Source organism: Ixodes scapularis, unplaced genomic scaffold, assembly GCF_016920785.2.
Source record: "Ixodes scapularis isolate PalLabHiFi unplaced genomic scaffold, ASM1692078v2 PGA_scaffold0__279_contigs__length_252992795, whole genome shotgun sequence".
Classification (NCBI taxonomy): Eukaryota; Metazoa; Arthropoda; class Arachnida; order Ixodida; family Ixodidae; genus Ixodes; species Ixodes scapularis.
Genome location: NW_024609835.1, coordinates 83965724 through 83979066, shown reverse-complemented (window position 1 = coordinate 83979066; position 13343 = coordinate 83965724). Strand labels below are relative to the sequence as shown.

At 48.2% G+C, this 13343-nt stretch overlaps 1 protein-coding gene across 1 annotated transcript; it reads right to left on the bottom strand.

Moving 5' to 3' along the window:
* Window positions 1-5794: 5794 nt before the first annotated feature.
* LOC120846402 lies at window positions 5795-11969 on the bottom strand. The gene is made up of 2 exons (XM_040218138.1): window positions 10882-11969; window positions 5795-8215 (listed from the first exon to the last, which is right to left on the bottom strand). Exon 2 carries the CDS (start codon window positions 8213-8215, stop codon window positions 5795-5797), a length of 2421 nt encoding a protein of 806 aa, XP_040074072.1. The 5' UTR covers window positions 10882-11969.
* Between the last annotated feature and the right edge of the window lie 1374 nt (window positions 11970-13343).

Sequence of the window (13343 nt, the reverse complement as noted above, 5' to 3'; positions counted from 1 at the left end):
GCAGTCAAACGCAGCTGTCTGAACCAGGCTTTATTCTAGTTCACCGTAACCATACCGATGGTGTTCCCTCGGCAACAACACGCGAAGCGTGAACGTGAGTGTCGCCTTGACAGGCTGCCCGCACGTGGCGACGAACAGATACTCTGTTTGCAGTCGTCTATTGGGGAGAAGATCGAAAAGTCACGCGTCTAGTTGTACGCTTCAGCTGTGGGGACAACAAACCGAATTTTCTTTTATATTTTTGATTAGAGATATCCTAGATGACGATTCGAAAGCTGCTCCTCGTACGACGAAAGCATTGGTCAGAGCGAAGCGCTCGTGCCCAGACTGTGCTAAGCGGGCTTCAATTTCATTGTTATGCTGCTGGGACATGCATGTCTTACATGTATGTATGTATGTACAGCGGCGTAGACTTTCCATTTTCCCCGGGGGGAGGGGGGGGTGCTTTGCCGCGCAATTTTTTTACACCGGAAATTATCAGTAGTTTATTTCATGGGGTACATTTTACAGCCTATGTATATCGCCACGTGTCCGTCGCTGTGTGCGTTATTTTGTTTACATGCCACTACTAGAAGCTCGTTACATGGCACGTAAACAACGTCTCGGTAAGGATCTTGGCCCGGGAGGGTGGGGGGGCGGGGGGCACGAGCCCTGATGCCCCCCGTAGTTCGGAAATTAAAAACAGCGCGGAAAGACGAGGACCAGACAAAGAAGTGACACGGACGTAGCGCTGACTTACAACTGAGTTTATTGAACGCAAACTCGCAATATTTATTTGCGGTGTCACGAACAAAAGAACATACAAAATTCAGCCCATGTGATGTGTCACCAATAAAAATAAAACAATGATAAAAACATTGAGAAAAAATTGAAAAAATAATAATGAAAAGCGCCATGACACAGCCGTAGAGAGTATGTGCTAAAAATCTTGCAAGTCACGGAACCAGAAAATTCATCTCTTTGCCTGATAGGGCCACAGAAGGACTGCTTACACATGCTGCACCCAACCTCGCTATCTCAACAGCCTCTAGAATTTCCCGAGTAAGCTGGTCCCCATGACGCTTAACAACCTCACACCGTTGGAAGTCGGGAAGGCAACCACAGTCGCGGCAATGAATGCCCAGGTGACCAGACACGGTTGTGGAGACACTGTAAGCGTGCTCTCTCAACCTGTCGTTGAGACAGCGGCCCGTCTGGCCAACGTAGCGCCTGCCACACGTCAGAGGGAGAGAATAAACAACCCCCTCCGAACACGGGACGAAGCGATCTCGATGCCTCGTACTGCAAGCCGTGGCCGCCCTCGAAGAAGGGTTAACCGCTCTGCACAACCTGGACAGCTTGTCCGGGGCAGAGAATAAAACGTCGACGTCACACCTGCCAGCAATGCGTTTTAGGTTGTGGGACAGGCCGTGTACGTAGGGAATAACCACAAACTTTCTTTTTTCCCTCCCCTTTCTGTCTTCTTTGTCTGGTCCTCGTCTTTCCGCGCTGTTTTTAATTTCCGAAGTATGTACCAACTCGCCCAAGCCTCAACTTTAGCACCCCCCGTAGTCTATGTATGTATGTATGTATGTATGTATGTATGTATGTATGTATGTATGTATGTATGTATGTATGTATGTATGCATGTATGTATGTATGTATGTATGTATGTATGTATGTATGTATGTATGTATGTATGTATGTATGTATGTATGTATGTATGTATGTGTGTGTGTGTCTGTGTGTGTGTGTGTGTGTGTGTGTGTGTGTGTGTGTATGCATGCATGCATGTATGTATGTATGTATGTATGTATGTATGTATGTATGCATGCATCCATGCATGCATGCATGTATGTATGTATGTATGTATGCATGTATGTGTAGGAGCTGGATTGAGAGCAACCAGTACAGACAGCGGTAGGATTCGAACTGCTTTTTATGTGCCCGCGACGCGCGAGCCCTGCCTCTTCTTCATTTTCTTTTGTAGACCGCCTTGTGCTGACCGTGAGGGTCGCTATAGGGCTCCCCCCTGTAGAGCGATAGGTGCCGGAGGAGCCCAAGTGACGCGCTGGGGTCTAGGTGCAGACGCCGAAGGTGGCGATGGGGTGGTGATGGCAGAGGCGGGCGTAGGCAGGGCAGTGTCCAGGTAGGCCGGTTTGACGCGGTCTGTAGCCACAACGTCATGATGACCGTTGATGTCGAGAGTGTAGGTCTTGACCTGGCGATCGAGCACTCTGAAAGGTCCATCGTAAGCTTGTGTAAGAGGTCGACGAGTACGATCGCGCCGTAAGAAGACGTGGGTGCACGACTCAAGGTCTTGGCTTATGAAAATGTGTTAAGTACTCCTCTGAGCGGGAAGAACTGGTCGCAGCTCACGCATGGTTTGTCGAAGGTCTGCGACATAGCTGCTTGGTTCGTGCTGAGAGTCGGGAGAGGTTGGAGAGAAAAAGTCTCCAGGGAGGCGCAACGGGGAACCATATACAAGCTCAGCTGTCGTACAGCCGAGGTCGGCCTTGAGCGCCGAGCGAAGGCCCAGGAGGACGAGGGGGAGATGGTCGGCCCAACGTTCGCGCGGCTCGTAGGTGGCGAGGGCTGCCTTCAACTGCCTGTGGAGTCGTTCCACCATGCCATTAGCTAATGAATGGTAGGCGCTCTGTACATACACACATACATACATACATACATACATACATACATACATACATACATACATACATACATACATGCATGTATAGCGACCCTCACGGTCAGCACAAGCCGGTCTACAAAAGAAAATGAAGAAGAGGCGGGGCTCGCGCGTCGCGGGCACATAAAAAGCAGTTCGAATCCTACCGCTGTCTGTACTGGTTGCTCTCAATCCAGCACCTACAGATTTGGTGACCCGGTATCGGACTCACGCCTTCCACCCTGCTGCTGTTTCCATGGCTCACGCCGGCCCATCAAACGTTCCTCACAGCGACGCCCTCCTCACGGCAACGATCCAGAACATTCGGCTTCCGCCTTTTTGGTCCAAAAATCCCCGAGTATGGCTCATGCAAGTAGAGGCACAGTTCCGTCTCCGGCACATCACCAGCCAAGAGACGAGATACCTTCACACCGTCTCCTCCTTGCCAGCCGAAGTAGCCGAGGAACTGGCCGACATTCTCTCCGCACCGGATCCGGTCAACCCCTTCGATCATTTGAATGCAGCCATCCTTGACCGGAAGTCCGAATCGGAGCGCAGCAGGCTGCAACAACTTCTCACCACAGAGGAACTTGGTGACAGACGCCCATCGCAACTCTTCCACCGAATGCGCCAGTTGCTGGGAGACCAAAACCGGGACCCCAACAACCATCTCCTGCGTGAGTTGTTTCTCCAACGTCTTCCGCAGAACATGGTTCTGGTGCTAGCGGCCGCGGAAGATATATCACTAGACAAGCTTGCCGAGCTTGCTGACCGAGTCGCAGACTATTCGAGGTCCCCTAGCATCAGCACCGTTACTCCTCTGTCACCAACAACAACGGAAGACTCAAGATTTTCTCGTATCGAAGACCGCATTGATGCTCTAAGCCGTCAACTTGCTACCCTTGCACCTTTGACGCGGCATCGCCAACCACGGTTCCGCTCCCGTCGACGCTCGGGCTCTCGCTCCCGTTCCCTGGAGCGCACCTCCTCCAACACAGGTAAGGACGGCACTACATCGGGTGTGTGCTGGTACCATCGTACCTTCGGAAACGCTGCCCGCAACTGCACCCCACCTTGCTCTAGGGCGGGAAACTAGATGACGGGGCACTGGCGGCGGCAAGCGGCACCGGTCAACAGGAAAGCCGCCTCTTTTACGTCGTAGACAGGGTAGCTGGCCATCGCTTCCTTATCGACACTGGAGCCGAGGTCAGCGTACTACCGGTTTCTTCTTTGGACCGACAACGCAAGCAAAAGACCTCCCCGCTCCAGGCGATCAACAACTCACCTATTGCCACCTACGGTCAGCGGTCCGTCACACTCAACATCGGATTGCGCCGCACATTTCGGTGGCTATTCATTGTCGCCGATATCAAGCAAGCTATCCTGGGCGCTGACTTTCTCAGCTTTTACAACCTTGCCGTAGACATTCATTCACGGCGCATCGTTGACTTGACCACACACCTCTCTGTGAATGGCGTGCTCTCAACCACCACGACGACAGCCATTCGCGCGTTTTCGCCGTCGTCCGACTACGAGAAAATTCTTGCGAATTTCCCAAACATCACGAGACCGCACACAAGCGAGTCGCCGGTGAAACACACCATCACTCACCACATCGCTACCTCTGGCCCTCCCGTTTTTGCTCGTCCTCGCCGACTGTCTGGAGAACGCCTGGCCATCGCTCGTCGCGAGTTCGAGCACATGCTCGAACTTGGAATCGTTCGTCCATCGTCGAGTAACTGGGCATCACCTCTTCACATGGTCGCCAAGAAAGATGCAGGTGACTGGAGACCATGTGGTGATTATCGCGCCTTGAACGCCAATACTCAACCTGACAGATACCCACTGCCTCACATACAAGACTTCACCGGAAATCTAGCTGGATGCCAGATCTTCTCCAAGATCGACTTGGTGAAGGCATACCACCAGATTCCGGTGGAGCCTACTGACATCCCAAAGACCGCCATCGTTACACCTTTTGGCCTCTTTGAATATGTGAGAATGCCATTTGGCTTGCGGAATGCCGCCCAGACTTTTCAACGCACCATCAACGAGGTGACGCGCGGCCTAGATTTCGTATTCACTTACCTACACACTAAAAGTTTTTACACCTTTAAGGGTGTAAAAGGGGTGTTTTGGCAATTTACACCCTTGACTACACCCCTTTAGCACCCTTAAATCAGCTACTGCACCCACATTATTGTACCGAGAGGGGTGTTGTTTCGTGTTACACCCTCCATTTAGTGGAGGGTGTGAGAAGGGTGTAGAAGAGGGTGCTAAATAATAATATGAAAGGATTTCTGAAACCTTATATGTGGACCTCCCCATAAATGTATAGGTTAAATTTATGCTTAAAAACATCGGTTGTTAGCAGTCGTTTTTTATAATGTTAGTTGTAATTCATGCAAATAGTTGATAATAAAGTGCCTCTCCTGCGTGCAATTTTTTGTGTTCACAAAATTTTATACGAGTTCATATTCAATTTTCTTAAAAATTACTCCATCCACAAAAAATTGGAAACCAGGGAGAAATTCTGAATGCTATCATTTTTTACAAATATTTATTGATCGAAGTGTAGCAGTAAGAAAATCAGTCTCCAGTTTACTTCTGACAACACAACATGAAATCAAAATATAATATGTTTGACAAATATTCATGACATGCTGCCAGAACCTGTCACATTACCATGTCAACCTATGAAAAATATTGATTTGAAAATATGACGACATGCACAAGAACTCACACACATAAAGAAGCAGAACCCATAAAAAACCAGTCCGAGACATAAGACTTCCTAAAATATGGGCTAATGCAGTATCCTGGTGTAGATCACACAAAATCTGGAGAACCAGGAGAAAAAAGGAGACATTTGACTTTACTGTCGACAGTGACATCATTCTATTTTTACATTTATCAAAAGAAAAAAACCAAGAAAAATAAGCTGTCTTGTCCAACCATTTTAAACAATCAAAAAGCTAATTCTACTCAGTGTGTGTTGTCCAACCAGTTATCGCAGCAAGAGTCAACTGAGAAAAGGTGACAGTTGTTTTCACTGCCTGTTTTTCGACTGTCTCTCATCGTTGTTTAGCTAGTTTCTGCAGAGAGCACCAGAACTGAGTGGGCTACCATTCAATGATCCATGAAATCTCATAGCAATGAGTGACGTGCGCTTATAACAGTCTGTCCTTTGTGCTCCCGCATGTATAATGGTTCTGTTGTACAGTCTGTAAGTGATGTTACAACTTTGAATTCTTGCGTCGCACGGACAACATAGACGTGAAAGTGCTCGTCGAACCGGACTGTCTCAAGCACATTCCCCAAAGATAAAAGCACTTTGTTAACATAAAAAATTTGACATATATGCAGAAATTCGGGCAGAGCATCGTCAGGAACACTTTGGACAAGAACACATCCTGTTTTGTAGACCCTGCCTTCTATGCTCACAGAGTTCGCTACGAATGAATCAACAGTTTCAAGATCATGCTGAGAGATAAACTCCTTGACGCATTCAGGAAGATGTTCACAAAGTATGGGGCGACAACCTGTTGTGATGGGAACGCTCTTCTCACCAACAGCTGCAAAAGAGAAACACTGCAAAAACTGATGCCTCACTGCTAGACTGTGCGAAAGACTCTTAAAGTTGCGGATTTTACGAGCCATGTCTTTGAAATATTGGTGCTTTCCCTCGAAGCGCATCGCCCAAAGTTCAACTAATGGTCCAAACCTTTCCATACACGACGGATAGTGAATAAGGTAGTGCATTTTGCAAGGAACTTTAACAGATGGGAACAATGTCTTGAAGTCGAGACAAAAAAAATGAATCTTCCTTTGCAGGTAGCCAATGTGCGAGACTGGGATTTTCCGGCTCATGATGATATCCATGATTTCGCGAAAAAGCAAGTAAAGTTGCCATACTTCGTGTTCTGTTGGAACACATTCGCCAACGAAAAAGGTTAGATGACGAAATAGGCAAAAGACCTGCGTGGCTGATCCTTTCATGGTTGCCTTTCCTTTAAGAAATTCACTAGAAATAGGCTCTGGCTTATTTCGCGCATCACAAGGGTCATAATTCCACTCACTAATTTCCTTGTTTAACTGTGCAAGAGTAAAAAGTCCTTGTGATATTAAGGAAGAAATGATGTGTCTTAGTGCAAATGGTATAACACCCTCGTGCAAGTCGTGCATAACGTCAGGCGGAAAATGCTGTGTGGCATTGAACCCCTGGCATGTAAGAGCACAAGCTGCAGTGACCCCATACAATGATGCAGTTGGCAGTCCAGCCTTCAACATGTTCATATGATGCTCGTGACCTTCCGGTGTGCGCAGCACGAAATCGGTCTCCAGGTGCTTGTAGTTGATTTCACAGTGCACGGCCATGCAGAACCTGCAAATCCTACCTTTGTTGAAACTACGTTTAAAGCCTCCCATTCTATGGCTCGACAGATTATCCCCAGTCAAAACAAAGACTGACCCTCTCATCACTTTTCCGTTTGCAACTATGCCTTCAGTTTCTAATCTGCTCACATCCTCAAGCAAAGGTGCAAGAATCTTAGGCAGACCATAGGAGTCCACATGGTGGTCATTCACTAAAAGTGCCAGGTGCATTCCTGATAGCGCAGAGCGGAACCTTGCAGGAAAATTCAGCACTGAGAAATACACGGCGGTCATCTTATGCTTTCCTCTTTTGCTGCCCAAAGGGTTGCACACCTCAAATTCATCAGTATATAACTGCAGGCAGATTTTGTGATGGTCACCTTCAAAGTAGGCATGGTCGCGAAATGCACTGCCATCAAACACAGAACACATATGGTTGTCAACCTTTGTGTAAGCATTAAAGTCACCCGATAAGGTTGGATGTTCAAGGATACACGTGAGGAGATCACAGATCGGCACATACTCCATGGTGTCGTCTTTTCCATTGCTGTTGGTTCCTAGCACTACTGTACGGGGCTCAACAAGTGGAAGATGTGTCCTCCAGAACGCGTTCCGGCCAGCTGTCGTCAGTAGCCGGTCCAGTTCGTCAACACAGAATAGCTCCCTCACGTTAACGGCCACCTCGTTGTTGAGCTGGAGTTGTTTATGTTCCAAAATGGATTTTACGAAAGAAATCACATCATTTGTGATTTCATCTAAGGTTGATTCTGGAAGTCGCCTTCCCTCTTTCCACTTGAGAAGAAGGAGAGCCAGCTGCTTTACACAGCCGCTTGGACCCTGGGTGGATTCACACACTTGTGAAGTCTCTGTACGCAGCTCCTCTTGCCTTTCTTCTGCGTCCGGATTACTCTGTACACCAACGTCATCACTTTGAAAGGCATCCCCAACACTCGGTGCTGCATCCACCAGTTCATTCGCTCCCACGGCTCTTTCTCTTTCGACTGATCCAGGGTGATTTCTGTACACATGTTTTTTATAGGAAGCGAAGAGTTTAAATGTCCGCATGCAGCCACTTAGGCCGCACACCCAGTTGCTTTCGTACCCATGAACTGAGTGAAAGTGCCTGAATAGTGCCCTCAACGAAAAAATGTGGGACGCACACCTTGGGCACCGGAAGTATCGGACACCTGGCATCTGAAAAGAAAGAAGCCCTCTTTTCATTGATATGACCTTCGTTACGTAAGTTTGATGCTCACACTACACGCAATCAACAAGAGGCAAAGTGCAATGTAACGTTTCTAAACCCGAGAAACACCGAAAAAGGAGATGCACACACAAACGAAAAAAAAAAAAAAAATACACGCAGTCTCTAACACAGCTGTGAACTCTTCGAGACGGTGGGTGTGTGGTCCTTTTCCGTGTCTCATTTCTGTCCTCTTGTGTTTAAAGTTTACCAACGTTTTAAATTTACCTTCTTGCCTGTGCCTTTACTCTTCCTTCAGTTGCACTGACATGCAGGTATCGAAGAAATAAAAATCGAGAAGAGACAGAAAGGACAAAGTCGTGCCTTGTCCATCCTTTTCCTTTGTGTCTTTTCTGTCCATGTTTTCATTTCAAAGGACTGAGGAAACATAAAGAGCACAATCTCTTCCGACATTAAACATTACAATGTGGCGTGAAGTATGTAATTGCAATAAATTAATTTCTGCGTCAAGATAAACTAAGTTGGAAGTAAGTTTAGAGAAGATAAATTATATCATATGCCATTAGTCAGTATCATATATAAAGTTACTCGCTTCTTTTTGCCGTACTGAGTCATCGCTTGCGAACATGACTCTAAACGACAAAGCATAACTTTTATTTGGAAATATTTGTAAAACATAGAGCACGGCCACTAAACACGATGACAGGGTACAAGAAAACACATATTTTCAACTTTCAACACACAAAGTATTGTCGAGTTAGAGCAGGGGTAACCTCGCTTTACTGCAGTGATGTGATTGGCCTAAGCCGTTTTGGAGCACCCTCTGGAGCAGCCAAAACAGAGTTGTGGAACAGCAAATCTGGCTTTTGGAGCAGATATCCGTAGAGAAAAATATATATTCATTTCAAGTAGTGGACAAACGAAGGACACATTGCTCGCCGCAATCAACCAATTATTGTTAACATAGACCACCTGGGAGTCTTTCAACATGTAACTGAAATGCCAATGACATGACACATTTTGTAATGCTTCAGTTTGTGGCGATAGCCATTGAAAAAAGAAGATCGCGTGGAATAAAAGTGCCACATCAGCTCGATTTTGGAATTTGTCAGACGTAGCCGCTTTTCGTCTGTCTTTTTCTACATTTGGTGACCCGGACGTGATACAAATATATCGGACCACATGTTTAAATTTATTTGAAAATGACCAGCTTAGTAGTAGATATCACATTATTAGGTTTATTAGTAATACAATAAATGGAAGCAATCTCCGACTGATGAAGCACGTAACTACTGCCTTGTAATGCAAAATTGTCGCGCGAGCGGAGATGGCTATTCGATCGAAACCATGCCACTCCGCTCCGCCTCAACTAATTCCCAAAATTGTATGCAAAATGTAACTGTCCAACATACGAGAAAAAAAAAAAAAAAGTCCAGCGGCACGTTCTTGCCAAGGCGGCAAACGAGGTACAAGCTAAACACAGAAAGAAAGAAAGAAAAAAAAAAAAAGAAAGAGGAAAAAAAAAAAAAAAAAAAAAAACCTTAGCGCATCGATGCAAGACATCGCGAGCCAGGATCAAAAAGTTCTTGGATCGGTTTGTGCAACGACTGAACTCGAGACAAATAAGCACGCTGTGCGGGTTCAGCATGCGGACATTGCGTTCTTTGCTTTAGCTCACTTCTCTTCACCAACTTCCTTTCGCGGCTCATTTTTCACGTACCCGGGTACGTCTCGAAAGAAAGCCTACCGAGATTAACCTAGGTAATCAATACTTCGACACTGCAGTCTTTGAGCTTAAGGTATGTTTGTAGTAGCGCATTAAACAAGAACAGGATTGTCCTTACGTTTCAGTTCAGAAAGTGCCATTACTGCAGTGACGTGGGGACGGCAACACCCGATGTCGTGCGACCACAGTGACTGGAAGGCAGGAACCAAATATGGTTGGCCACGGCCGTTGCTTTTAGGAGCGAGTGCTTCAGCCCATAAAATCGCTCCCGCCGCGCAAAAACATGGTTTCGTTTCACAGCATGACGGCATGGCTGGTAACCAGCACGCTAGCGTCGTAGCGTCCGCACATGCCCATGTCTATGATTACATTTTTTTTAAAAGACGCGAGACTAGAGACGGCAGGAAAAACCATGCAAGACCAGATGAACGATTGATGCAGGGTACTGTGTCGGACGGCTGCTTGAACCACCTAGCTCATGTGTGCTCAATTACGGTACCCGGTTTAGTTTCGGTTTTCAAAGGCGACCAATATTCGTCCTTTGGCGCAGGCTACCGTAGCAGGACGTAGCGGGGTTAGCCCCTTGGCGCAGTTTGGGGCAGCAATCACATCAGTGCTATAGAGAGTGGCTCCAGAGAAAGCCGCGTGAAGGGAACGGTGCGAAAACGAAACTTGCCGAAATAGCGGGAAAGAACGGAAGGAAAGGCGGCATCCCGATTTCTTTCCCACCAGCATGTTCATTCGCCCGCTCCGCCAAGGCTGCCAATTTTCGGTGGCTCTGCTCTGAGGAAAAAGCTGACTTTCTCTCTCCCCGGCGCTTCTTCCACGGCGAGATTTTGTGGCGGGTGGAAGATAACGCGGAACGCAGCGTGCGTCAAATTGACAGGAGCAGGCAGAGACCGAAATCAACGCGTCCTGGGTCATATATACCTTTGGATGCGTACGACGTCGCTCGGATGTGATGCTCTGCAGTGGCTGTTTCGTTAGTCAGGACGGGAAACCGAAGCAAGTGTCCACACGGCCACACCACGTGAGTGGGGACAACGTGGTCAGGACGGGGAACCGAAGCAGGTGCCCACGCGGCCACTCCACATGAGCGCAGCCAACGTAAAGTGAAGCCGTGACAGCCCTCCACGCGCTGCGAGCAGTGCCAGCAAATGCTGGACCAGCGTTACCAGATGGAAAAAAAAATCGAAGTCAGTAGATGGGCCCCATACATATCAGTAGATCACCAAACAACCAGTAGATACTAAAAAGAAAGTAAAAAAAAGACCTTTGTGTATTTCTCATTGGTCTTAATACATAACATAACATCATAAATAATATACTAAGAAACACACGTAGAAATTAGTTGCGTTTTTTGCTTGCAGCATTTTTTTTTTAATTCCAATTTCCAGCGGCCAGGTGTAAAACACATTTTTTTCCAGAAAGCAAAATGATTACCCTTAGTACTTTCCAACGATGTAGGTACATTCCCATGCTGTATTCAACGAGCTTGTATATACTTTTTTTCTTTTTGGAGGGGGCCGGAGGTGTAAAATGGCCGCTATCTGAAGAGTTGCCGCTTCTCATAGTACGTGGACGACACTGATCTCTATGACAATTGTGGACGAAACCAAGCAAAGCCAAAGACGTATCCGTTCCGAAAGTACGCGCGTACGCGCCTGCGTTGGCCATTGAGATCAGTGGCGTTGGCTGCATACGGCTTTGGGTAGATGAATCGAAGGATACGTAGATGCATATGTATAGTTTCGTTCCTAATAATTTCACATGCGTTTGATGGCTAACATGAGAACAGCCCTTCAAAATTGTGCATTGCTGTGCCCTTGAAATGTTTTTTCATTCTGTTGAAAAGAGGTCTCCGACACTCCACTCAACTTTGGCGGGGTGGCGGAGAGCAATATAGAGATCAATGGCGGAGTGTGGCAAAGCCGGCAAAGCAGCTCGACCATGAGCTCGGCGCTCTATGCGGTGCAAGGTGCCGCCATTACTTTCTGGACGTTGCCTGTTTACGCCGTTTACGTATCCTCAAATTTGAGAGCTGTCGAGTAGTAAACTTGTTAGTGAGCGCGTTGGTAATGATATAGGTTTCAGAAAGAGTTATATACGTAAAGACAGGGGACGGGACAACATATCTTTCAACTTTCGACAAACAAATGATTTATTGCCGGACGCTTCTCCTTCGGAGCTCCACTACAGGAGAGGGAAAGTTAAAAGGAGGGAGAAGGGAAAGAGGGGGCAAGACAAGGCCCCGGGAGGAAACTGCGGGAAAGTAAAGCGCAGAGACAGCGGGAAGGAGAGGAAGGAAGGAGGCATCCCAATTTCCCTCTCAGGAGCAGGGACCACTCGCCCGGCCCGTCAAGGACGTCAACTCCGGTCTAAGGAATGTCACCTCCCTCGACAGCCCGCTGTGTTCGCCCCCGCAACGGTCTCCCTGTGTTCTTACACCTCCCCTCATCGCCCTCCCCTCTTTCCCCATCGCCTCCCCAAGTCGAGCTCTGAGCGGCTAGCCGCCCCAGTAAATCTGTAGCTGCAAGTCGAAAGCTGTGTCGTCTGTTTCGTCCTCTTGTGTGTTTCTTTCGTTTTAAGTCAATGGAAATGTTCTTCGGCGCCTCTTTTATGGCGTACGCCTCCACGATCTCGCGCCCGTAGCGGTTCTTGATGGCCCCCAAAACACGCGCGGACGGGAACTCGGGGGCACATGGAGCGCAAACCTTGAGGTGATGGACCATGGGGTGTTGGGAGCAGGGGCGGATTTAGAGGGGGGGTCCGGATGTCCTGACCCCCCTCTTGAATTCTGCATGTGTAAAATTTAGGGCGTGAAACGAGGGAGAGGGGGGGGGGGTCCTAAACATGTGGTGCGCTGACCAACACCTGACCCCCCCCTCAGGAAATTCCTGCATCCGCCCCTGGTTGGGAGTCCTCGTCGTTTTTTCTTTCTATTTCTCTCCTATGTTCGCGCAGGTGGCAGTTGAGGCCGCGCCAAGAGGCACGCGGCCCCTTTCGTTCCCTGCGCGGTCGGACGGGTGTATTCCGTGCCCTTCTCGTGCGGGGCAGAGTACATCGTACAGACGGGCCGCTGCCTCAACGACCGCCTGCGCGAACATGAGAGAGAAATAGAAAAAAACGAGGGGGACTCCCAACACCCCATGGTCCATCACCTCAAGGTTTGCGCTCCATGTGCCCCCGAGTTCCCGTCCGCGCGTGTTCTGGGGGCCAACAAGAACCGCTACGGGCGCGAGATCGTGGAGGCGTACCCCATAAAAGAGGCGCCGAAGAACATTTCCTCGGCCTCGCTGTCGCTGTCGGAGAGAGAGGTGACATTCCTTAGACCGGAGTTGCCGTCCTTGGCGGGCCGGGCGAGTGGTCCCTACTCCTGAGAGGGAAATCGG

Bases quoted from the DNA above. Each gene is read 5' to 3' on its own strand.
- LOC120846402 (XM_040218138.1), bottom strand. From the start codon at position 8,215: ATGCCAGGTGTCCGATACTTCCGGTGCCCAAGGTGTGCGTCCCACATT.